This window comes from Cryptomeria japonica, chromosome 3 (assembly GCF_030272615.1).
Source record: "Cryptomeria japonica chromosome 3, Sugi_1.0, whole genome shotgun sequence".
Taxonomy (NCBI): domain Eukaryota; kingdom Viridiplantae; phylum Streptophyta; class Pinopsida; order Cupressales; family Cupressaceae; genus Cryptomeria; species Cryptomeria japonica.
This window is the reverse complement of record NC_081407.1, coordinates 231,759,562-231,787,217: the sequence shown is the minus strand read 5'-3', so window position 1 is coordinate 231,787,217 and position 27,656 is coordinate 231,759,562. Positions and strand designations below refer to the sequence as shown.

Below are 27,656 nucleotides of genomic sequence, written 5' to 3'. Positions count from 1 at the left end.
ACTGCAGGTGTTCGTCCTAGGGTGGGCCAGAGTTGGGTGCCTAAATGAGTGTCTACGGTTTGAAAAATCCTTCATCCTTTGGAGCTTGCACCATTCTTGTCTAGTTGTGAGGGAGTCTCTGGCAAAACAAGAACTGGTTTATCAAAATGTGTCTACCCGTTGCATCAACTGTTCTCATCCTTGTCCTTAGGTCTCCTAAACCCTTCCTCTTTGTTTTTTTATTTCGCAATCTGAGAATTGCAGCAGACCATCTTGTTGCAAAATGTAAGTCCCCATGTGCTCCCAACAAATCACATCAACTATTGAGCTATCCTGTAGTCAAGACCCGACAATCGAAACCTTGAGGTCGTCCCCATTGATCAATTAAAAACAGCACTAGGGATTTCCTTATCTCAAGAGGGGATAGGATACTCAGCGAGTACATTCTATTTTGCGCTGGCCGGATGGAGTCGTAGCAATGCGATTTTAGCCACGTCAACAGTAGGATTGAAGAAACCTCACGTGCACACCATCGGAAAACTTCAAGAAATTATGGATATGGGTCTAAAGGTTGTTGCCGCAGAAAAAATAATTCTTAAAATCTAGAATACATTGGTTGCTGTGGAACGAGGGCCATAGTGGAATTGTACTTTCTTGCAACAAAACATTCGGAAGCAAAGAAAGTTTTTGAAGGAAGGCAACAAAATGATCCCGCAAGTTATACAAGAATTCACGGATATTGGTTGCCAATTAAAAAAGAGGACAATTATAGGAATGCCACAATCAAAGAGCTTAAGGCAGAATTTCAAAGCAACATTGATACCTTGTCTAATCTAAAGACCTTTCACCAAGAAAAGTATGATAAACTAGCCAAAATTGATACCTCTTCGATATGGTGTGCAAATCACGACAAAACGTTCTTGGCAAAGAGTGAACAAATCAAAAAAGGGAGAGCACTATGGGGGCTAAGAATGAGCAATGTCTACATCCCCCATGAAAAAGAAATCCCACTTGTCTTGAAGGCGTTACAGGAGCATAAGGACCAGAAAGCCCAACAACCGCTACCACAAACTAGAGATGCCAACACAGGAAACAAGGAGATGCCACCTTAGCCTTAGTGCCATTACAAGATCATCTGCAATGGTTTTCATTTCTATAATTTAAAGACTCTTTATTTACTATGTTTAACAACAATTATGTTTAGGGGATTCGTTTAAAGAATCGGTTTCAAAAAAATTGACAGCTACAAACTCAATGTTTTAAATATGCATTAGATGGACTATAGAGGGGTCGGCAATTTTGATTCCCCTTATGCTTTTGACATATGAGTGAGAAGCGGTCAAATTTGAAGATCAATTTAATCTTACTAAATTTTTGAGCTTTTATGTCTATGTGCATTGAAGTCGGATGTTATTCATGTTCTTTATGAATCTTTAAGTTTATCCAAAGTTGAATGTTATATTCTTTGAAACGTTGGCATTCTCATGAATGATTTCCCCATTTCCTTAGAAATCCAATTGGTGTTTCAAAACTATCAATTATTCTATCCATATATAGGTAATTAATCTTTGAGTTCCATATATAGGTAATTAATCTTTGAGTTACTGCCTGTGTTTATAATCAATTTCTATATTTTGCGATAATCTTTGAGTTATCAAGTTGCATCCCTAAAGTTGCATGTAATTTTTTTTAGTTTTATGTTATACACATTTGTTGCATAGTGATGAACAAATGTTAGTGCCTTTACTACTTTCTAGTTAAAAGTATAGCCAAGTTATATATCTAAAAAAAATCAAAGTTTTGATCACAAGAAGGGAGTTGTACCTTTTTAAAATATAGAGGGAAACTACTTCTCAGTTTACCCAATTGTTGATTGATAGATTAGTCTTATTCTTGGGGCAAAGAATCTATTTTGTTAATTGTTGTAGAAAGAAAAATCTATTAACCAAAAAAGTAATAATGGAATGCTAAGAGAAGTCTCACCTAACTAATCTATCATTTCAGATAGGTGAAGCACTGGTATCAGAAGTCATTTAGCGTTGCATGTCACATTAGTGAGGTGATAAACATGGAGACTCTAGAGACTTTAGATCCCATGTAGGGCTTTACGCTAAAGGGTCACAGTCTCACAAAGAAAAAGAGCCAAACGCTACTGGTATGAATATCTAAAGAAAGTACAAAGTGTTGCCTAAGCCTTTGTAGAGGTAGCAATATCTTTGTCAAATATCATAGTAATGAGGGCTTTGAGAAGTAAGTGCTTCCCAATCTTCATCTCTTTGAGGGAGAAAAGACAAGAAATCAAGTCTTAACGGAGGATGCGATGATCAATTTTAGCCCACAACTACTAGGAAAATGCTCCCATCTCAGCAAGGGGAAATCTCAAGGCACGAGACTAGTGGTATCAGAGATAGTGAGGATGGCGATTTGAAATATCCCACACCTCTATGGATAAATAACTTTAAATACTAAATAAGGATTTATTACATGAAACCCACAATTTCAATAAACAAACATGTTAAGTTATAGCCCTCGTGAATCTAACTGATGGCAAATCGACTGTTATATATATATATATATATATATATATATATATATATATATATATATATATATATATATATATATATATATATATATATATATATATATTGTGTGTGTGTGGTTATTAATTCGATGCCTGAAAGTGATTCTGGAGAGTGATATATTAACACACAGTCCCGATATGCAGATGGACAGTAACATCGTATACACTGCGATGATTATCACAGTGAGCACGATATCTATAGTGCCACTGTGATTACATAGCAGTATGCACTGTAATGTAATCACAGTGGGCATGATAGTTATCGTGCCTATGTGATTATCTAAACTAACGGAGCATGTAGTTCGGCAAATTAAACATTAACAAACATATTGTTATGAACGGTTGCCTCACGTGGCAACTACCACGTATGGACATGTCCCTACGTAGGCAACCTTTCCTCTTGTATAAAATAAAAACGGATTCAATGGTGGGGACGATCAATTACTTACGGCAATCAGTCTTCCAGAATCGCTGTCATTATTCTTCGATCCACATTTTACAACAAAACATAGCAAGTGAAGCGCCTTCTCTAGTAGAGGATGATTGGCAAATAAAAAGTGTTAATTTGATAATTAATCCTTATCCATAACAATACAGTGAAACCCCAAATTTGAAAATGGCACAATTTCCAGCTCTCTATGAAAAACCCCATCCAATATCACTCTAAACACCTCCTGAAGAATGATATGTAGAAAATGATGAGGGGTGGCTAGGTATGAATGCCTGATATGGCCTGAAATAGATAAAACCTGATTGGAAATGCTGCTATAAAACCCATGTGCCAGTCTTAGGGAGGTACAGTTAGCTTAGCAAGTGATTAATGGCCTCCAACCTGCAATAAATTCTATAATTTGGCTTTGAACAACTCTATAAACCTTTGAATAACTCTAGAAATCAGAAACAATTATGCCCTATCATAATCTCTAAATGAGATTATCAACTGAGTGATCTTGAGTGATCTCTCACACTTGCAAACACTATCCCTACTGAGGGATTTCGTCCTCAATAAGCTTGAATCTTCACTAGAAAACCCTTTCTCTCCAAAAAGATTCATCAATTTCGCAAACAAAAATGAATTAACGAGCTCTCAAGAGACCAAATATAACCTTCTCCAAAACCCATGACTTGGAGGAAATGAAATGCACTTTCATAATTTCATTTCATCTCAATTAATCAGTTAATGTAGTTGGCACCCCCATAAAGGCTTAATAAATGACTTTTTAATCATTAAAATAACTTATGCAATTAATACTCCTTATATCCCTTTAATATAAAGTTATTAAATTAGTTAATATTATTAAAGTTGAAACTTTAATAAATTGATATTAATCATTAACTCCAATAAATACTATTATCTAAACATTTAATTAATTCGGCCAACTACCCAATAATAGCCATGGTACTCTCCAACCGTCCAGATGACTTACTATAAATAGTATGGGACCAAATGCTTAAAAGACTTACAATAAATAGTATGGGTCCAAATGCTTAAAAGACTTACTAAAAATAGTATGTACAAACGGGGCCTGAAAGACTTCTGGAAGGCAAACCACCAAAAAACTGAATCTTTGCAATGGAGAGTACTAAAATAAACAACCCAAGGGTCAGCCGAAAAGTCCTAAATCACCTACAAAGTAGCCCCTAAACACTCCATTAACCTATGGGGATCATTGGAAATAGGCTAACCTCTAAAAAATAACTGATGCTTAGGAAGGCACAAAAATGGGGACATTACAGTCCGCCCTCCCCAAAATTGCTTGGCCACAAGCAATTACATGTGTCAAGTCTACAAGTAAGCCCAAATACTCCAATCAATACCCGAATCCCAAATTGATCTTGGATGCAAGAGTGGATTCTGCTGCGTTACTCTGCTAGGAATATCATTAGATATACATCAAGAGCTGAATTGTGTTATATGGATTTGACAAGTATCTATCATTTGTATGAAGTCCATCCACTCTAGGAAGTATAGTCTGAGTTAGCACTCAACAAACTGAAAATCAGACTTGCAAGAACATTGTTGCTGTCATAAAAGGGTAGAATCCCTTCAACATACTCCCAAACAACCGGGAAAAACAAGTTGCAATCCGAAAATGTGATGAGCAGCAGGGTAGGGCAGCCATCAACCATCAAGGTATGAACTGAAATCAAATGTATGATGTCTGAAATCCCTATTTCAACTTGCTGCCCCATGAGATATGCTTGCTCATTGTCCAGTTCAAAGCTCACCCAACTTGGATTAACCGAGTTTTCATTCTCCCATACACCATCAAAAACTGACAGTAACTTAAAGTAAGCCATGATATCATGATGTTTGTGTGCCATGTGTAAACCCCAAGAGAAATCAAGAGGAAAAATTGCCACAAATCCCACACAAGTATTATAAAATGACATACTTGTTTCTCCACTCTTCATCACAGAAACTTGCATGCCAACACAACCAATGAGATCAAATGTGGTTGAGAATTTGCTGTTCATCATTAATAAACTGCACTTTGATACATCACTTCCAATTTCCCTTTCATCAACGTCACTATGCATTGCTGTCCCAAAGTGTATATCACACCAAAAATCACTCTTCTCAAAACTACCAGCTGACCCAATGAATATAAGACTATTCACAATCAGGAAATCAGGATTGTCTACATGTTTTGAGATTAGGGAAACATCATGCCCATTCATGGAATTATCTCCTCCATATTCAAAATCACTTACACACAAAGAATCCTCCGAGCTATCAGCAAAGGCATACCATTCAACAGCAGATTGGAAATGACATTCGAACTCAAAAAGAAGATTATTATGAGCAAAGTCAGCAACCATCTCAATCAATGGGTTATCAACAAACACTGCAAATTGACTCCTCCAATAGTGATCATTCAAGGAAAGTAAACTGCCACTATGATGAACACTAGATTAGAACTTACACATGTGTCATCATATTTCCAGGGCTGTCCCACTCCTTTGGAGCATGCTGAATGGGTTGCTCGATTCTTCTAAGTGAGGCTCTATGCACACTCCCATCAAACATTTCTCTAAGCATATGCTTTCTTCCATCAACCTCCAACTTCATTTCCAACATTAGGAAGTTGAGGTAGAATTCTCCAATAGATCGAAGCCATGTCATGCCCAGTACAACTTCCATCTCTCCAAAACTAACCACATAGAAATCAACCTGAAACTCATAGTCACTCAGCTAAATGGTCAAGTTGGGAGTCCTATTACAAGTGAGAATGAAGCCATCTACAACTCTCACTCTGAATCCTTCGAATTCTTTAGCTTTGAGTCCTCTCCTAGCCATTAAGCCTTCATCATTGAAGTTATTTGTGGCATCCATGTCCAACAAAGTAATCACACGTTGTCCACCCAAGACTCCTCTAATCATGAACGAAATCTCTTTTTGAATGCTAGAGTGTTGTGCTATGGGAGCCACTTCTTCAGGTTCTCTATCTGACTCATCAGATGCATTTTCTGCCTCTTTCGCCTCTGGATTAGATTGCTGATCAAGATTTTTGGAATTAGTTTCATCAACATAGTAGTATTCCATTTGATTAAATTTGCCCTTCATGGGGCACTTATGACCCGGTTCCTAAGGGCCCTTGCATTTAAAGCACATTTTTTTCCATCTCAAGTCATTTAGAGTCTCATCATCGGTTTTTTGAGAAGGTCTCTTAGGCTGATCCATTCCTTATTGTAACTATTTCTTGTCCTTATTAGAGGGAAAGGATTTAGATGACACTTTGCTACTAGGGGCAGTAAGTTCCATGCTCCTAGCTTTCATCATGGCCTCCTACAGAGTGGGAGGTTCAAGTGCCTTGATCCATCCGCGTAAGGGCTCCAAAAGTCCCTCATTGAATAGGATCACAAATCTCCTCTCTGCGATACTAGGCAACGCTACAGACAATCACTAAAAATAAAAAATGGAAGTCTCCAAAGAACCATACCCTTTGAGTTGGGCTAGCTCTCTAAAATACATCTCTGGATCCTTCCTACCAAACCGTTCGATGAGTTTAGTGGTAAACTCATCATAGGTGGTGATAAGATTATAACCTATTGTCACCAAACCGTGGTACAACCACTCATGCGCTACGCCATCTAGGTGTAAAGTAGCGAACTTCATTGCGTCCTCCTTTGGCATAGGCCTCAAAGAAATAAATTTGTCCAACATCTGGACCCAAGCCCTCGCAGTGCATTTATCACTTGCATTAAAATGTGGCAAGTGTACCTCGCTCACAACTTGTTGAGAATCCCTCTAACCCTAACGTGCTTTGTGCTCTATCCTAACTGTTGCACTTGGTCTCTACCCCTTCTGGTTCATAAATTGCTCTAATGACATCATCTCCTTGATCTCTAGGGGAAATGTCATATGCTCTACATGATGCAGTCTAACCTCCTCAGCCATAAAAAATTTGTGGCTCTTTCCCATGATCCTGTGTAGCTTGTTGCCTCCCTACGATCAAAGGTATGCTCTAGAAGTCTAAGAACTGAACCTATAAAGGTTCCGCTATTCTCTATAGTACGCTCATCAGTACCCTTGCTGGAATCACTCATCTCACTAGTGTGCATAGTGTAGGATGCACTTTGCTACCTCATTTGTTCTAATAGCTGGGACATCATGTCCATCATGGTGTCAAATTTCCTCTCCACTCTGGTGTTAGGACTAACTCATCATGCTCGTCCTTTGTCCTTTTCATCCATCTATCCTGTAACACTATCAATGTTATTGGATGAATTCCTATGAAGACCGATGATACATAAAATGGTCTCACCTTTTGGAACCTGAGGTGGCTACCATTGTGTTGTTGTTCCTCAGTGGTACTGCTGAAACTTTTCACTCATGAATTTTATCTACACATGATGGCAAGAAAGATGTGCTCTAATACAACTAAAACATACCACCCCTCTGTGGATATTTAATTTTCTGATTTTTGTCTCTTTGTTTTTTCTAATTTCTGATTTTTACTAAGTGAAAATTAATTGAAATAACTTTAAATACTAAATGAGGATTTATTAGACGAAACCCACAATTCTTTTCCAACAATTTAAATTAACAAGAATACCAGGTGAAACGCTTTGCCTGGCAAAGGATGATTGGCAAATGACAACTGTCAATTCGATAATTACTCCTTATCAGCAGCAATACAGTCAAACCTCGATTCCTAAAATTTGGAAATGGCACAATTTTCAACACTCTATGACAAACCCCATCTAGTATCACTCTAAACGGCTCCTGAAGGATGATAGATAGAAAATGATGAGGCATGGTTACGTATGAATAACTGGTACAACATGAAATAGATAAACCTGATTGGAAATGCTGCTATGAAACCCATTTGCCAGTCTTAGGGAGGTACGGTTGGCTTAGGAAGTGATTAATGGCCTCCAACTTGCAATAAATTCTATAATCTTCCTTCAAACAACTCTCTAAGCTCCTAAATAACTCTAGAAATCTAAAAAAATTATGCCCTAGCGCAATCTCTGAATGAGATTATCAACTGAGTCCTCTTGTGTGATCTCTCACACCTGCAAACACTATGCTTACTGACGGATTTTGTCTTCAATAAGCTTGAATTTTCACCAAAAAGCTTCATCAGTTTTGCAAACAAGAGTGAACTAATGAGATCTGAAGAGCCCTTTTATAACCTTTTCTAAAACCCATGACTTGGAGGAAATGAAATGCACTTTTATGATTCCATTTCATCCTATAAAGGCTTAATAAATGACTTTATAATCATTAAAATAACTTATGCAATTAATACTCCTTAAATCCCCTTAATATAAAGTCATTAATTTAAGTAATATTATTAAAGTCGAAACTTTAATAAATCAATATTAATCATTAACTCCAATAAATGTCAATATTGGAACATTTAATTGATTCTACCAACAACCCAGTAATAGTTGTGGTACCCTCCAACAGTCTAGATGACTTACAATAAACAGTAAGTATTAGACCAAATGCTCAAGATACTTACTTAAAATAGTATGTATGTACAAATGGAGCCTGAAAGACATCAGGAAGACAAACCACCAAAACTTGAATTTTAGCTCACTCTAGTAATGACATCCTTCAAGGGAATGAATTAAAGGGAGCATCCAAGAAGTACAAGAAAGAGAAAAACATATCCATATTGATGCAAATCAAAAAAGAAGTAAACTAGGCTCCAAGTACCAAGGGTGCCAATGTCTCCCAGGGCCCAATGAACCAATGGGGACAAGTGAAGCAATTCTCTTGGAAGAGTAAAGTACTAAGTATGGATATCTATAACAACCATAGGCTAAGGCCCCAATGAATATGAGTCTCTAAATGTAGAAAGTAAGCCCAAAGATAGTCTCAAAATGTATTAGTTCGGCAACAAATTTAGTTTGAATTATGCATTATAGGAATTGTCATTATAGCATAAGAGTTTGGACCCTGTCAATAGGGGCCCAATCAAAGAGCCCCAGCTAGGTCTCCAAACCTCCAAACCACTTTTAATTAAAGGCTTGATTATAGGATCAAAAAGGCATAATTTGGAGTGCAGGACTTGGAAGTGGATCTAAAAGCACTAATATTGCCAAATTGAAAGTGAGGCATACCCCTTATAAAACCACATTTGAGGAAAATTTCATGCCAAACGATGGACTAGAAATTAGACCCCCAAGTGTGTTTTTATAAGGCAGATTGGGGACATTTTAAGGGTCTAAAGCTGATCAGAGTTTTTGGATCGAAACCCTTGCCTAGGATTGGCATTTGGGGTGACATGAGCTAGTGTGAAAGTGCTGTATGAACCCTGGCAACAGTTGGTATCCTTGGCATGAAGATTTGGAGGTTCCTAACATGTCGACACTGCTATATATTCATTGTTCAAACTGCTGTTATTTATTGTACTGCTAAAACCTTTATGATGATGAGCATATCACTGGCTTAGAGGTCAGAACATTTTTTTAATTCATATCTGAAAATTCCATACATTGCAGCAATTTAATGAATGAAATATTGCCACTGTAAACTGTATTTTTTGGTTGCAAATATTTTATTTAATGGTGCCTAGTTCAGTCTTGAGCATTTATGTATGACTATTAAATCAAAATTCTTACAAGAATCAAACCTTGCACAAAATTACGTATCAGAAACTTATACTGCAGAATAAATACAAAGTAATAGAGATATATCTTTATTGGGAAAAGTGCAAAGACCTTAGTGAAAAATTTGAGAAAGATTTTACAACAATAATACTGAGAATATGTTATAACTGAGTTTATAGCGTTTAGGCTAAGTGCATTGCTATTGAATCCCATAAGAGGCGTTTTTTACATTTTCATTTTGTCATTTGAGGTCTTTTAATGACAAACTTAGCTAGATACAGTCTGAACTGGTTCAATCAACAAAAGTTTCCAAGTTTAATCAATATGGTAACTATGACTTTCAAAGCAGAATAACTTTTCAGTATTTTGAGAAATTTTTAGTCTCAATTTACTCTAGCAAACTTTAAGAGCTAATTTCTGAACTCCCACATGTATTGGAGCCAATAATTGCCACCACCGATTGTTATTTTCTAATCATTTCAATAGTGTATTTTCTGAATGCAAAACTCTCAGGTATAAAAAGTATTATAGAATATGCAAGCAAGACAAACAAACAAAATACCATTTGTACTTCTTAAAAGAAAAAGTTTATCTTAACATACTGTCTTTCAAGTTAAAATACAACCTGCTCTTTCAGATTCAAGTTCTCCTGCAGACATAATAACTGGCTCAATCCCCATTGCTCTGAAGATAAGTTCTGTCTGGAATGATTTCCCTTGGCCCTTGCCTCCCCAAACACCTACATAGAGAAAAGGAAAATATAATATACATACTAGGTGATACTTAGGAGTCCTATAAATTATCAACCCATCTTTTTAACTTCTTATTCACTGGTGTCTTAAGTTTCCAAAGTTTGAATTCATTCGTGTATAGGAATAATTACATTTACTAAGGAAATTTTGAAATACAAGGAAAACACCAAGCACGTGAGGTTGAAAATGAAACCTAAAATATAAGGGTGAGCTGTCTAATGAATGATATATGCATTGGTGGTATTGGTATCCAAGGACCAGTTTTATCCTTCATTATATTCAAATATATAATTACTCCTTGGATGCCCTTGCTCATCTTCTTTACACAAAGAGGTCAATGTTAACATTTTAATTCAAACCTTTTAGTGTGACACAAAACTAAACAATATGTCCAGTAAAACCCTCCTTTGAATTAGAAGGGGAGACTCGTTACAAACAAATCCTAAACAACAAAGTATGTAGTTGCTATTTACAATTTGTACTAGTGTGCTTTTTAGGCTAATTTACACACTGCAAAAAAACTGCAAATGCATCTTCAAACATGTAATATATAAAAAAATTACAATAAGGCATGTCTTCTTGCTTTCAGTCTAGGGAAAAGGTTCATAGGCACTTTCGCTGAAGCCTAGAGGTTTTCATGTTTTTTGACTGAAAATAGACCCTACATAACAATCATACATTCGCTATTTCTAACTTAAAGTAAAAATTAAAAGATATAAGTGGGGCATGATGACATTTGAACACAAGGACACAACACTTCAGTAGATTGAATTAAGGAATACATACAAATCCAGTCTCCAATTTCCCGTAAACCTGCACTATAGAGCTCCCAAATGCACTAGAAATTTAATTTACCTCATACACAAGACATTATAAGCTGAACATGGTAATTGCATTCAGAGATACAACAACCAACCTAACACCTACTGCAATAGAAAGTTTTCAATAAATGTCGAGCAATATTTAACTCATAGAAGCACAATAGCACAAAATATCTCAACAGCACCTTAGAAGCAACATAAGCATTAACTAATTCCCGAAAATAAGTGCCTTGGCACTTATTTTTAAGAGATGTACAATATGTTGCATGAAAAATAGATTAAAAAACTAACACTCCTACACAAAATAGATTTCTTGCATGCAAGGCAAGGTTATCACAAAATTCTGTCCACAAATAATAAATCTAACTTGGAAAATCAGTAGTTAGATTCTTGATATCCTAATAACTGTCAACAAACAATAGCCTTCCAGAAGGTCATCTAAAAATAGCTGGTCTATAGATACCTACTAAAACAGATTTCTCAAAATGATCCCATCTCCCTAAAAATGGTGACGACTAAAAATAGTGAAGGCTACATATAGTGCAGCTAAAAATAGACAGGTTCAACAATTGGCTCTAGAGATTTTGATGGATCTTTTCCAGTTCCGATCATGATGAATCCTCTAAAGAAACCCTGAAAGCTATAATGTTCTGATAATTAATCTTGACACTTTGAATCAAAAAGTCAAGAGAAGCTTTGGCTGCTTTTGTTATCTTACCTCGCTCCAAATCATTGCTCATTACCTTAAACTCTTTGATTTCTGCAGCGTTTGATGCTTCCACTTGCTTATCCCCTTCATTTTTCATAAAAAAAATCCCTTACACTACCATACTCTCACTTCATATTTCTCATCCATGTGTTTCGGCTGTTCAGTGACAGTGAAGATTATGGGGATTTATTTAGTTCTCAGTACTCACAACCAAGTCCTGAAATTGGTGTCTTTCCTTTCTGTGTTTCCTTGTTTATTCTTGGAGTTCTCTTTGCATTGCCTGCAGCTTCGCTATCTAACTGATGCTACACGTCGTATTATCATTTTCTTTGTGTTTCTCTCCTTGTAAATCATTGAAATCGCCATATTCTTTCAGCTTATCTTTTGTCAGTATAAATACTTTTTGCTGAACCTCATTCTGTCATTACAAAATGATGCAGGAGCATCGTGGGCTGTGAGAGAAATCTTGCATCACCCAAAAATTAATTTCTTTTAATTTTACTGTAATTTAGATTTTAATGTCCTAGGTGAATAGTTTTGTAATAAATGGCCAGATATTTTATTAAATATTTTTGGTCATCTTTAATGTTGCAGCCTTATTGTAATTTGGCATTATTTAGGAGGCAATTTTCAATTCAAATGTTTAAAATTTTCCTTTTATGGCATAGCATTTGGGATTTATAAGTTGACATAAATCACTTTGCAATTATGCCTTTTTGGGCATAGATTCTGGGAGTTACAACTTTGCACAACTCACAAAGAAGAAGAACAAGAAGGAAATTGTTTTCATTCGTACTTCTTTCTTGCTTATGACTGATTTTAAATCAGATTTGTATTAGATTTCAGATTGCTATGTATGCCTATGAGGCTGCAATTCAATGTAATATCGGATTTCTTTTGTAATAGCTCAATTTCAGGAGTATTCGAATGGTAAATAAGAGAATTGTTTTGCAGATTTATCTTCTATTTCTTTGCATTTCTAAGTTGCATTAGAATGTTGTGGTAAGATAGGGGAGCACTCTGCATCAATGGTATCAAAGCAGAAGTTCCTAAGTGTGTAAACAAATCGCCAAACTGCGGGCACTTTGCACCAAAACCTAAGGTTTGGATTGTAAGATTTGTTGAATGTGTATATGCAACTTGCAAGAAAGACTATTCAGAGGGTTTGAGGAGCTGAGATTCTTGTGGTTGTGAACAGATCGCCGAAGAAGGCAATTTGCAATAGAATCTATGAATGTGGTGAGAGGATTTTGTAAACAGATCATCGAATGTGAGGCAGTTTACATGTGTAGAACCTAAGGGTTTTTAAAATTTGTGTTGTGAAGCCTTTGTGATGCCTTGAAAATGAAAATAGAAAGAGATGATTTGCTAATGACGATTGCAATAGTGGAAGCAGAGTGGGATAAACTAATTGTAGTTGAAACAAAAGTTACAGCAGAAGATGAAACTAAGGTAAAATTCATTTTTTCTTAATATTATTCTTAAGATGGATGGGAGTATTATGATGTTGTAAAATAAGACAATAGTGATTCATATTTTATTAAATTTGAGAATAGCACCCTTTTCTGAAGAGACTCTGATGAAGTCTTATTAAAATGTATTGGGCACAATCAGGTCAGCAGATTGTTAGAAGAATTTCATGATGGCTCTTCAGGGGGTCACTTCTCTGCAAAGACTACAGCTATCAAAATAATGAGGGCTGGTAATTACTGGCCAACCTTATTCAATGATTCACATAGATGGGTGAAGGATTGCAAAAAATGTGCCTTCTTCTCAAGAAAGCAAAGGCTAGTTGCCCTTCCTCTCCACCCTATTCAAGCAGACCAGCCATTCACACAATGGGGTTTAGACTTCATTGGCATGATAAACAAACCTTCTAATTCTGGTCACAAATGGATCTTGGCAAATACGGACTACTTCACCAAATGGAAGGAGGCGGTTGCATTGAAGGATGCCACAGAGGCCTCAATGCTGGAATTCCTAGATGGAATTGTAACAAGATTTGGTGGCCCCTCCACCATCATATCAGATAATGCTAAGGCATTCATTGGAGCCCAAATCAATTCTTGGGCAGTGTTGTGTGTTGCACACGCTCCCTGTCACCGACAGGGTCCCCCTTCCCTTTGTTGAGCCTTTCTTCTTCACCCTGTTGAGTTTCGCGCAGAGCATCTCGCGTCCTTTCAAGCGAATCCGCGACTGGTCCCTGAAGTGATGTCAAAAGAAAAGAGCCGATGATTCCATTAGGCTAGTCTAGCCCTCGAGCACAATGCCAAGAGTTTGTTCAAAATTGTGAAATCGCCTTGGATAGGCGTAAGGTGATAGAAGTTGGCGAAGCCTGCCAAGCAAAGAGCAGCACGACTGAAAATCACACAAGGACCCAAAATTATCATTTTTTTTGCATAAGAGCGATGAGATAGATTGCATGAGGTTTGTCTTTACGAAGTTTACAGGAGCTGAATGAAGGATGATTTTCGCCTGCTGGTGAAGGAGGAGGAGCGAATTTCCTGGCAAAATGCCAAGGTTGACAAAACTTGCCCAAGTGCCCAAGCTCGCGCTTCTCGAGGAGAAAGTTAAAATCGCCAAAATCGCTCTAGGAGTGAAATTTTGGACTTTCAGACCGAATTGAAAGAAATTTCAAAATTCGTTAAATTCCCAAAATGGGCCAAGGGTCCGAAAATGCCTTAAAATTCACAAAACCTCCAAGCGGTCCAAAATTGCGAAACTGGCGAAAACTAGTCCTAGGTCCGAAATTTCACTTAAGTTGCCAAAATTGCCTTATGGGCCGAATTTCGAACCCAGAGGCCAAAATTTTAAAAGGGTTAAAAGGTTGCCAAAAACCGCCCAGGGGGCCGAATTTCGAACCCTGGGGTCAGATTCTCAAAAAATTCAAAAGTTAACAAAACTGGCAAAAGGTCCAAAAATGCCTTTAAATTTGCAAAAGACCCCCAAAGGTCCGAAATTCACTTAAGTCATCTAATTTCGAACCCTCGGGCCGAAATTCGAAAATATGATAAATTTGCAAAAGACCCCCAAAGGTCCGAAATTCACTTAAGTCATCTAATTTCAGACCTTGGGGCCGAAATTCAAAAATATGATAAGTTTGCAAAATATGCCCAATGGTCTGAAATTTGGATAAATTCGCCAAAAGGCGTTAAGTCTCCGAAATTTGCGAAAAATGTTAAAACTCCGAAGTTCGCCAAAAAGCATTAAAGGTCCGAAAACTCTAAAATGGGCAAAAATCGCAAAAACTCCAAGTTGGCGAAAACGGTGAATGGTCCGAAGTTCGTGAATGCTCTGAAATTCTTTTAAAATCACAAAAGTGTGCTAATGGTCTGAAGTTTATTTAAGTTTCAAAAATGCGTTTAAGGTCCAAAATTGGATGAATTTGCCAAAAAACGAGAAAGCCCCGAAAATCGCCAAGGTCCAAAGTTTGTGTGAAGGCGTCTAAGCATGTCAAGGAAAGCGCAGTTTAAGTTTGCAAAACCCCTCCATTCCTCCGAAGATCACAACGCCATAGCTCTGAAGTTTGCCATAAATCCTCAAAATTGCAACGCATAGGGCAAATAAGGAATTTGAAATTGGTAAAACCCCTCCATACTGCCGAATTTCGCGTAAGGGAGGATCACGTTCGATTTTGAAAGGGAAGCCAAAGAGTATAAATTGCATTCAAGGTAAAACGCTGACACAAACCATTCCAAACATTCATGTTCAGATTACCAATTGCCCAAGGTAAAATCGCTTAGTCTAAAAATGACAAATTCTTTTCAAACAACAACCGCAAAAATTTGAATTGAAGGATAACCGTTGAAATTCCAAAATTTGCAGAGCTATCCATTCGTCTTTGCGCAGCAAAGTCGGGCAATTTCTTGCCATCCATTTTCATCAAGTAAGTATGCTTTTTCTCTCTTGATCATCTGAAATTTTTATTTTATTTTTTAAAATTGGATGCATGCTTGTGCAAAACTGATTAGAGTGCTTAAGTCTTCAAAATTCACATTTTTTTTCCAATTATTAAAGCATCATTCAAAGCAGTCGAAAATTAGAATTTGCTCCTAAGGTTTAACCAGAAATTGCATTTTCAAACTTAGGAGAATTTTTCAAGCTTTGTCCCTTTTGAAAATTAATCCAAAATGCTTAAGTATAAATTCACGACCAAAAGCTTCATGAATAAATGTTTTGCTCAATCAAGCTCTTAGCCAGCAATGTCACTCTGTTTCCAATCTAAATTTCGAATTAATCGTTGAATGCTGGAGTGTTCTCTATCTAACCCGCCTTACTTCTTTTGTATCGCCTCGTAATCCACGTCCAGCTGTGCAGGATAAATGCCTAAATCGGCGGTAGAATCATCAAAGATGCCCACTACAGCCGAGACATCGCAAGCATCCAAATCAGATATCCCACGCAAAGTTGAAAGGATGAAGTATCAGTATCAAAGAGGAGGATTGAGGGAGTCAAAAGTTCAGAGCATCTGGAACAATGTCGGTGATACTGACCTGGGCCATATTGACATCCAGGACTTCAGGAATCGGGTCTTCTCCCCTAAAGCATATGGCAAGCCTAGACATATGGTAGAAAGTGGCATCGCCCAAGCGGCAGGATTTCCTCCAACAGTACAAAACTATGAGTTAGTGGTAGAGGCTGCCCGGCATTATCAGCCAGGGTCCAAATTAGTGCTCCTAGAGAATATGACTCTCACCAACTTCACTCCTGAGGCCATTGGCGACGCATTCGACATTCCCTTCCCAAACAATCCCACGGCCACGACTATAGATGAAGCACAGGGGGCATATGATATGAATCCGACCAGATGCAGAACACTGATCAACGAAGAGTGTTACAAGGAGAGAAGGCTTCCAAGCGCCAGAATTGGGAAAAAGACCCCCAGGAGTGACTTTCACAATGACCATGGGGATATGGTCACATTACTCAGTCGGGTTATGGGACTTCCTAAATCCAACTACTTTGAAGAGTGAATGTTTTATTTCACAGAGAAAGTCTTCATTGGGTAGTCTAAGTTCGACTAGGCCCAGATTATAAGCGACAACATCCACACTCAGCTGATAGAGCTTGAAACAAAGAAATACTTCACTATGACCTCTTACTTGGTCTACATGTTCGCCAAGAACCAACCGTTGCCAGGTTTGATAATGAAAGGTGAAATCAGGAATGGGCCTGGTCAGGTAAAGGTTTATGATTGTTACCCACAACTGCACTACCAAGATATAGCCCAAAGGGAAAAGAGCAACCCAGCTTATGCAGTTGGCCAATATGAGCGCATCAATGACGCCTTCACAATGCGCCTGGTCAGGCTAATGCAGGGAGGACTGCACATAAGGCTCTCAGAGCAAGCTACTATCCTAGTACAGAGATACGGGGCCTGGTTCATCCAGTTCCCAAGATCTCCTATATCCGAATAGCGAGCTTTGATGGTGCCCCTCTCCGACTTCCACGGTACCCAACCGACAAAATAGTTCTTATGGAGGTCGCAAGGCAGTCACGTCTGGCCGGCATCTTACTCAGAGAAAGCAAGCAGGCTGGATTTGCATTCCCCATGATTATAGGCAACCAGGATGCTCATCTAAAGACCCCCACCGTAGCAGAGGAATCCCTCGCAGAGCTGGCCTCTTATGGCCTACAAGCGCATTTTCCGAGAAAATATTTCGATCACAACAATCTGGCAAAGAGAGCCTATGGCAGGCAGTACAAAGCAAAGGAATCAGTTGAAGACTATTGGAAAAATTGTTCTAATGACTACAAAGTCCGGAGACATGAATATTCTAGGCTAATTGTGCACCAAATGTGGCTCTTTGAATATCGTCGGGTCCCAGATCAACTCACAGATTCAGGGAATTGCCTCCAAGTCCGAGAATTTGAGGCAGTAAGGCATCTTTTGCCAGGTGTTGATTGGTCCTAGGACCCGATCACTGATTTTGAGGTAGTCATGGCAGCCCCAGCAAGATATACAGACCAATGGTTACATCAGCAGATTGAGAGGCTAATTCATGAGGGAGTCCAGTTCACTTACCACCTAATGGGCAGCCTCGATTCTCAGTCTTCCGAAGATGAAGGAACGTCCAGTGCACCCAGAGAAGAAATTGAGAAACCTGAGAAGAGAAAAAAGGCTAAGGCTTGCAGACGGACTCGGACGTCCAAGAGAACAAGAAGAGAAAAGATTCCTATAAGAAGACCAGAGGTCACTTCATCGTCAAAGGACCCCAGTTTGTCCGACGATGTAGTAGAATTAGATTATATACCTGCTCAGCCTTCTCAAAGTGACATTGATGCGTTTGGAACTGATGATCCTCCCGCACCCGACATGCTAGAAGCTGAGCTAAGGGCCATTAGATCAACCCAACCGGGTAACCAAATAGAGGAAGGAGAGATTCCACCCATCCAAGGGATCGAAGTGCATGAACCCACCCAACAGAGCCACCATGAACTGCTGCTCCATAATACAACCAGAGATAACTCTACCGTTGAAGGAGAGCAAAGGGCAGAGGTGACCCGCGTGCTCGAAAGAACTGAAGAGCAACCATCGCACGAAGGCGCCAGACAATTGTTTAGTGAAATGGGAGAAAGTTCAGCTGCAAGTAAGGAACTTGGCACCTCCTCCACCCCTCCGGTAACAGAACAGCTGCGAATCTGTAATGAGTCGGCTGAAAACATCAAAGAGCAGAATGTAGACTTAACCATATCATCAGCCCAGGCAATACCTCAAGAATGGTTAATTGCCAGAGCCCAGCGCAAGGCCACCACCAAACCACCTATCGACCTCGAGGACATATTCTCACGCATAGGCCAAGCTAAAGCTAAGGGGAAGAAAAAGCCCAAGGCATATTCCAAAATGACTAAAGATGAGCAAAGGAACCGTACTCTCCACATTGCCACCCCACCTGTAGACAAGCCAGCAGATCAGATTACACTGGCAGATTATAGCATCACGACTGTCCTCATTGGACAAGCCACTAAGGAGCAAGAAAAAGAAGAATTAAAGGATTCAGTGCAGAACATACTCAGGCAACTTGAAGAGATAATAGCTAAGAAGGATATGTATCGGGCTCGTGCTGAGCAGGCCGAAGGGTACATCGATCAACTCCTGAGACCATTACACAATGCCTCTAAATCCCACATTCCCCCAACAGCATTGCCACAGAGGACCACAACAGAATTTGAAGGAGTGCGGGACACCGCAAGGGCTGTCAAGGAATGGATACAAGGCATCAGAAAAAGGGGAGAATGAATCCTTGAGGAACTGAAGGAAATGGCTCGCCACCGAGAAACCACTTTGGTTAAGTTATTAGAGGTAAAGAGGGAATCCCTCCACATCCAGGAAGTGGCTGCCACTACTCTTCCCCTCATGAACGCTCTTTTCTGGACCCATGCACAGATTCCTACATTACCCACCATCCTAGATCCTCATAACATCAGCACTCTTAAGGAATGGTACTGGACTATCAACATGAAGAATGATGCGAAAGAAATCATCGATAGAGAACACAATGCATGCGAGGTAATTCTGAAAACCATGCAGGAACTTGGCAAGATAATCCTTCGATCAATGGTTTCGAGATGGGTAAATGACCAATCCGATGAAGTGATACCGCCAGACTGGGAGGAAAGATTGGGAACAAATAAGATCACTTATTCCACTAAGGACCTAGGCTTTGCCAGTCAATTCCACTCGGACATGTTGTGCTTTGAGCATAATCGTTCCAATTGGCAAGATGGTCTGAAGCAGGTAGACCAATACCTCAAAGGCATGCACTATAAAATTCGCCATCCTCATATGCCTCCATTCAGTCTGCTTTTCCAATTATGTACCAGGTTCTAGGAGTATGTTTGTAAGGAACGTGCAGCAGGTCGGGATCTCCGGCGAGAATATTTGCATGAAGAAAGTCAATTTTTGATAAAAGGATTTGAAACTGGAAAAGAAAAAGTGCTTTCCTAAAAATGCACTTTTTTCCTTTTTAAATTTTGAAAAGTGCACTTTTGGCCAAAAGGGTCATATTTGACTTTCAAGTCAACTAAAATGTAAAACTTTATGAATGCACCTTTTTGGATAATTTTGGATGAGTTTTAATTATCCTTTTTGGGTAGTTATTACTCATTTTGGGGTGGTTGTTGATATTTGCCTCCCACTTATGGGTATGGGCAGCCATGTTTTATGCATGAATCTGGGCCACTTGTTTAGATTAGATCTAGGCCATTCATCCAATTTTGGAGCCTATTTAAAGGAGACTAGTTTCCCTTATTTTGGAAGAAGTTCTTGGATTGTTGCAAAAGCTCTAGCAAAATTTACAGGATTTAATGCAAAGTTAAGACTGTTTCAAGTTTCCTTGTGAGTGCATGGTCTCCTTCTTCACTAATTTAGAAATTTTTCAGTTATGTTTATTTCCTTTATATAGCATTTTCAAACAAACATCCGATAGAATCCTCGCAGTTCACACCATTGGAGAATGGCTGATTGCCTTTCTCTTTGCATGGTTAATCTGAACCTTTCACATGCTTAGTTCGGTTATTGAATACTCACTATGAATGTAAAAGTTCTAATGTACTTGATAACATGAAAATCCTATTTTACTTTGAAGATTGCACTAGATTTATGCGAATATTGTGCTTAAGTTGGTGATGCTTAGTCTAGTTATTTGGAGGTGTCCATCTGTTTATTGAATCTGCTATCTTACTTAAAATTTATATTTCATGTATCTCTCTCTCCCTATCCTTCCCTCATTTTCCCCTTTTTTTAATCAAAAGAATCCGCAGTCCCATTGAAAACAGTATCAACTCAATCGAAATCATTTGATAAGAAAGATCATAAAGATTCCAGGGAACTTATCTATCAATTGCCTATCTCACCGTAAGTCCCCCTTGTGTTTCCAGCATAAACACATCAAACCACTGAGAAATCCCGTAGTCAAGACCTGACAAACGAAACCTTGAGGTTGTCCCCTTTGATCAAACGTAGAAAATAGCATTAGGGATTTCCTTATCTCAAGAGAGGATACTCAGCTGGTTTATTCTATTCTGTGTTGGCCGTATGGAGTTTGCAGCAATGTGATTCTGGACACGTCAACAGGCAATTAAGCATGGTATATACTTAAAGACATCATCCAATTATTACCCTTAGGGCAATGGCTTAGTTGAATCTTCCAACAAAAACCTAATCAGGATAATCAAAAGAACAATTGAAGACAATTAGAAGTCTTGGCATACTAAGTTAAGGACAGCCTTATGGGCTGAAAGGATCACACCCAAGAGGATGATAGATAACTCCCCTTTCATGCTGGTATATGGGAAGGAAGCAAGACCCCCATCTTCCCTGGAGTTACCCTCTCTTGAACTAGCACATCAGCTGGAATTGACAGAGAATGATGCCATGACAATGAGGCTAGCTGAGCTAATGGAGTTGGAGGAAGTTAGAAACCAGGCTATGCATACACTTGAGGTTCATCAAGAGCAAGTCAAAATAAATTTTGACAAAAAGACTACTGATAGGATCTTCAAAGTGGGAGGTCTAGTTCTCAAGTGGGATGCATATAGAGCCAAAGTCGGACGCCACTCCAGATTTGATGTTGTCTGGAGTGGTCCATATGTCATCACCAATTGCAAGGAGGCCAATGCATTTCATCTCTCTAAGCTCAATGGTGAAGTACTTCCAATCCCAGTGAACGGGATTCATCTCAAGCCTTGCTTCTAAAGAGGGTCTTGATGACAATGTAAATATTAGATTAGAAGTTGTTTTGCTTTCATAAGTGCTTTTGCACTTGCTACATTCTCCTTAAGAGGGTGCGTGCTCTAGTTTCCAGCTTCCCTCGAAGTGTTCGCACGCACCTGTTTTGGGTCCTCTTAATGAATCTCATGCTTAGCAGGCAAGCATCCCGCAAAGGTCGCCAAAATGTTGTCATTTTATGACACCCTTGGTCCATCAATGAGAACCGATCAAAGATATGTTCCATGGACCAGTTATGCCCCAATTGATCAAGCACCAAGACAAGGAATCATGAAAATGCTCCAGCGTTCTTTCATTTTAAAGTAGGCTTCGAGCCTTCCCCTTTTCCCTTGCGTCTTGCCTTCGTGCCTTGGAGTCCTTTGGTCCTTTCGACTTTCCTTTAGTTCTGGATTACGAAATGCGGGGAACTAGTCTACACCTTCCCTCTTTGGGAAGAGGTATGCTGTCTCCCTAGACTCTGTAACCCGGACTTCCCTTTCCTTCCGGATTACAAAATGGGGGGAACCGGTCTACCCCTTCACTCTTTGGGAAGAGGTATGTCATCTCCCCGGACTCCGTAACCCAGACTTCTTTTTCCTTATGAATTACGGAATGCAGGGAACCGGTCTACACCTTCCCTCTTTGGGAAGAGGTATATTGTCTCCCCGGACTCCGTAACCTGGACTTCCTTTTCCTTCTAGATTACGAAATGCGGGGAACCGTTCTACCCCTTTCCTCTTTGGGAAGAGGCATATCGTCTCCCTGAACCCCAAAATCTAGGGTTCTCCTACCTCCTCCCTCTCCTCCCTTTGGACTTCAATTTTCCCCTTTCCTCTCCCTTTGTAGCGTTTTCCTGAAGGCTCAACGCCTGACCTCCGATGACTACAACACTTCTGCTCAATGCTCAAGGCTCAAGGCTCTTAATGCTCCACCAACTACTGTGACTTGTCTACTTTCATTCATGGAGCTACAGGGGTCCATTTTATGTTTTTTGCAAGATTGCCATCAAGTGGAGTCCAAGGCCATGCATAATTATGGTTACTTGTTGGCCTTCATGTCAAGTCTATATGCTCTTTGGAATGTCAAATAATCTACTTTCTACAATTACTTTGCTTCTTGGGATTGCCTTGTTAGGGTATGGATGAGTTTCTTGCACGCACAACCATGCACTTCCCTACCTTCCCAAACTGACATTCCTCTACGTACGCCAGGGTCAAGGCTTCCCCTCTTTGACCATTGGTCTCTTCTCTGTGACCAGTTTGCTATATATATGGTATTAAGCCTCATTGTAAATGTTCTCTCCCTACTGGCTTAAGCTACTTCTTCTCTTTCACTTCTCTTGAAGATTTTTATATTTTCTTGCATTTCTGCAACTGTAAGTTTGGCCCTTGACCTGAGAATGAATTGTAATCATCATTCTTGCCTCTTTTTGAATTATGCATGTTGTGTATGTTTTCTTACCTTCATGATAAGTGTATGTTTTGTGGATTTCTCTCACATATATGTTGTGTTAACTTGTTTTTGAGCGTGTCTTGTGGGAAATCTTTTTCCCTTTGACATTTAGCAAATTCTAACCTCCATACATACATTTGGGGTCATTCATGCAACTAAAGTTTGTGCATCTCCAGGGTATTTTGATTGATTCTTTGTGTCAATTCAAGGTGGGGAAAAAAACATCTCTTAAATTGGTGCATCACCTCCTTCTTCCCTTTTCCTTTGCAAGCTATTAGGATAGGTTAAGAAGTAGAATTTGGAGTGTTGAGTTAGTTCGACACTTGCACTTGGATTGAGAAGTAAGTCGGCCTTCTATAGAGATTCAACCCCTTTGTGCAAGGTCCCACACTTCGAGGTTGTTTCCATGTTTCATGAGCTTGCTAAGTTGACAGCTCAACAAGAGTGGAACCTTTTGTGACAATATTAAGTTGTAGAACTTTTTTCTTCAAAAAGATAAGCTTCTAAATTAAATTCACAGTAATTGGTTAGGAGTTTACGAGGGTTTTTTACATAGACCAAGGGAATGATTTTTTTAACTATTTTTTCTAATAAAGAGGGCAGAGATGCAGTCCACAAATGTAAAGCTTGGTTTTTAGGTGTTGGGTTGCATACCCAACCGTGGATCCCGAATTTCAATCCTTCCACATCTACGGTTAAATATATATATTTTTAAAACATTTGTTCCTATTGTGCCTCGGACGGGTTATCTCCTTGGTTGGATAAGAAAAGCTTTTGACAAAAAACTTTATGGGAGTGACTATTTTCAGTATCATGTTGTCTGAAAAAATAATTGCATGTGAGGTTTTAAAAAAGAGGACAGTAGTGTTTTGTCTTTTAGTAAAAAAGGTGGATTGAGATGCTGTAACAAGTTTTGGTGTTTCAAGTCTTGGATAGAAATTTTGGTGTGCAGCTGTTTTTGACAGGTAGAAATGTGATACAACAGGAGACTATCATTCAAGTAGATGGCGATGAAAAATAAGATTCCTCTTTGACTATCAAGTTACTTATATACAAGACAACTTTTTTGGAATATAGCGTGCTGGTTGATAATATATGAATTGACTCTGTTGTCGGAAAAAAAAAATTCTATTGTATATTAGAGTTTATGCCGAGAACACTTAGAAGGGTTACCATGCAATGGGTATGATATGAGTTTTACTGAAGACTCTACTCTGTTTTAATTTGAAGTGTATGGCATGAAGATTATTGAGTGCAATTGCTACTATTGATTTTAGTCTGATATCTATTATAAAAAGCTGAAAGAAGCTGGTGCTTCAAGGAGAGTTGATGCTCTCAGTGAGTCGGTGCTCACTCATGTAACCAAAGTTAATCAAAGTTAAGCTGAAAGAAGCTGGTGCTTCAAGGAGAGTTGATACTCTCAGTGAGTCGGTGCTCACTTATGTATTTTTGAGTTGGTGCTCATGTGGTAATTGAAAGCTATTGATGTGTCATGGTTTTCTACCCAAAAGGGTTTCCCATGTGAAATTTGGTGTTCTTTATGTCAGTAATTGCTATCTATTCTATTTCTTTGTTCTTGAGGTTTCATGCATTTAAAAGTCTAAAATACTGATTCATCTCCCCCCCCGCTCTGAGCATTTTCTATGTGCTGTTCACTTTGGAGCTGGAAACACTAGGACAGAAACCCTAAGGGCAACTAGGTTCAATAGTGCGAGTAATGTACCCTAGCTAATCTGTTGGAGAGATTACTTGAATTTCTCGCAATGGATTTGATAGGTTGAGGTTACAAAATTTGTGAAGTCCCTTACAGAGAAGTTTCAGAGCTTGAAGATTTATTGATATATTGATTTTCCATCTAGACTGCATTCTCTTGAACATTGAAATATACTATTTAATATGTTGGCCGATTAGTAATTGTTAATGGAGATTTTATTGCTGGTGGCCTAGTAATATTGGGTGTTTGAATCTGCATCTTTTTGGAGGTTGTGAGCATTATTTGCTAGTCATTTGGAAGTGTTTTGATTGGCCACTAACCCTAGGCAGGTCGTGGGTGAAAGAGTGCAGTAGTAAAGCAGATTCAACTCAGAATTTGAAGGAAAGGGCCTCCATTATAGCTGCCAATACTCTATGCTCATTCGTGTGCTTCCTTCCTACTATATGTGGTGCACTTTTTAGTATAGAAGTGATTCTGCCTACTAGTCGTCAGCTATCTGAGCTTCATTTCTACCTATGAGGGCACATAGTGAGCCAAACATGGGTTAATTGTTACAAGTGTGGTTGTCGTTGCAGCAAAAGATCGACTTGTTAATGCCCGATACAGCCACTAGACTTATAGAATCCACAAGAGGCGATTAAGCCATGTCACAAACCCAAGCACTGTGTTGCACAGCACAAGGAGACCAAGGGCGCACACCTTGCAACAATCCCCCCCCCCCCAACGCAAGCGAGGGGTTTGAACCTGTGACCAAGCTCTCGTACCATTTGTTAGAAGTGTGGTTGCCATTGCACCAAAAGATCGACCTGTTAATGCCCGATACAACCACTAGACTTATAGAATCCACAGGAGGCGGTTAAGCCATGTCACAAACCCGAGCGCTGCGCTGCACAACACAAGGAGACCAAGGGTGCACACCTTGTAACATTAATAAGATTTTGCTGCTGCTGTTATGAGAATTTGGGCACTTCCATGATATTCCAAACTTGATCTATATCTCTGCAAGGCGTATCTCCGCATATTTCCTTCCTTTGAAATCAATCTGGTTGTATATACTTGGACGTTTTGGTTGCTGCTTTGCATTCTTTGAGTTCTTCTATATGTAACTACAGAATTGGACGTGTAAAAAGGTCAGGAATAATATTTCCATTCATACAAACTTGTAACTGTCTTGCAAATTAATGGAATGCTATTAAATTTCAGTCTACATGTATTTTGGAAAGCATTATACTGTTATTGTTTAGATATTGTATGTTCATATATTTCTGAGAAAAGAATATGCTTAAATACATCAAATCCATGTCAGTAATCCTGCAAACCTTAAACTAGAAATTGATACTATGAAACAACTTCAAAGAAGAGCAAAAATTGGGTCAAATCTACCAAGGTCCTTTACAAACTCCAAGTTAAATATGGATTGTTTCCTCTTGCAAGAAGCTCAATCTATCGGTTATAATTTAAAGGTGTCTATATGGTTATCCGGCCTAATGCAATTATTTTTTCTTAAAACAATATTAAAGGGAAAGGTGGGGTTTCCATTCTCCTAAACCCCTATTTAGACCCCAAAGTGGTTAGTCATGACACTCTCCTTGTAATAGGGTGGTGTGGATTCAGCCTAATCTAGACAAGAAAGACTTTGGTATCTGTTCAATTTATGCAATTAATTACCAAGAAGAAAAAACTGATTTGTGGAATTGGTTAGCCAATAATTTAAAGGATATTCCAATAGTTTGAGCTGGTGATTTCAATATGGTAGAGTCTAGCACAAACAAAAAAAAGTTGTAAATTTGATGGAAAGGAAATGAGGAAAAAAAAATAGGCTTAGATTAAGAGCAAAAAGAACCTAATTGACCCCCTTGCTAGGTTGTGAGCAAGAAAACAAGAGGATTCGATTCCCCTAGTCTGATTTTCAAAAAGGAAGTACAAAGGTTTTTTCTGCATTGGACATGTTTACACTTGACTCAACATCCTAGTGAGTTTAGGTTCTTCTCTGTTTCTAATCCCCTTACCTTCTTTCTGTCTTCAAAGGTCTTTACAAGCTCAATATCTCCCATTTGAAAGACCCTTCCTATTGTAATACTTTGTTGATTGTTCAATATGTGGTCTTGAATTTTGGGAAGTTTTCTAAAGGATCTAATGTGACTAGGTGGAACAAAGCAATGGATGTTGTCGAGTTAATGAAGACTTTTGGTAAGAGCAAGGCTAAAGAGAGAGTTGAGTGTCTTCAAAGGTCTTTACAAGCTCAATATCTCATTTTGGAAAGACACTTTGTACTGTAATAATTTCTTCAATATGTTGTCTTGAATTTTGGGAAGCTTTCTAAAGGATCTACTATGACTAGGTGGAACAAAGCTATTGATGTTGTTGAGTTAATGAGGAATTTTGGTAAGAGCAAGGCTAAAGAAAAAGTTGTTAGGCTCAGCAGGTATCAGAAAGACCTTCTTAGAGTGGAAAATGGTCTTCAAAGAAATCCCTTTCATGAACTTTTCCAATAATAAAAAAAGGTTCTGGAAGTTAAACATCTGTAACATGTGACCAATTCTACAAGTATAGAGGTGCTATGCTCAAGTCAAGTCAAGGCTAATGTAGCTGCACTGATGTGACAAGGGTTCCAAGTTTTTCTTCAAATAACTAAAAGTTATGTACAAAAAGGAGAATCTTAATGTAATTGATGTGGCAGCTGTGCTAATTAAAGAGGCTAGGATTAGGAAGGCTTTTTAAAAATTTATAGTAATGTTGAAGTCTTCTGTTAGCCATTCTTAACAGAATTCAGCACTGAAAACTTTACACTCAACAATTTGTTGTCATAATACAGAAGTCCATGACTTGAGTCCCAAAGCTATCAGGTATCAATGAAAAACGTTCCCT

General features: G+C 38.7%; 1 protein-coding gene across 1 annotated transcript in view; it reads right to left on the bottom strand.

The window, feature by feature from the left end:
• LOC131048761 (ribulose bisphosphate carboxylase/oxygenase activase, chloroplastic) overlaps positions 1-27,656 on the bottom strand; it is a 211,590-nt gene that overhangs the window by 119,907 nt on the left and 64,027 nt on the right. Inside the window, exon 5 of the mRNA XM_057982829.2 lies at positions 10,257-10,370. Coding sequence (XP_057838812.2) covers positions 10,257-10,370 — 114 coding nt within the window. The remainder of the gene's footprint in view (positions 1-10,256; positions 10,371-27,656) is intronic.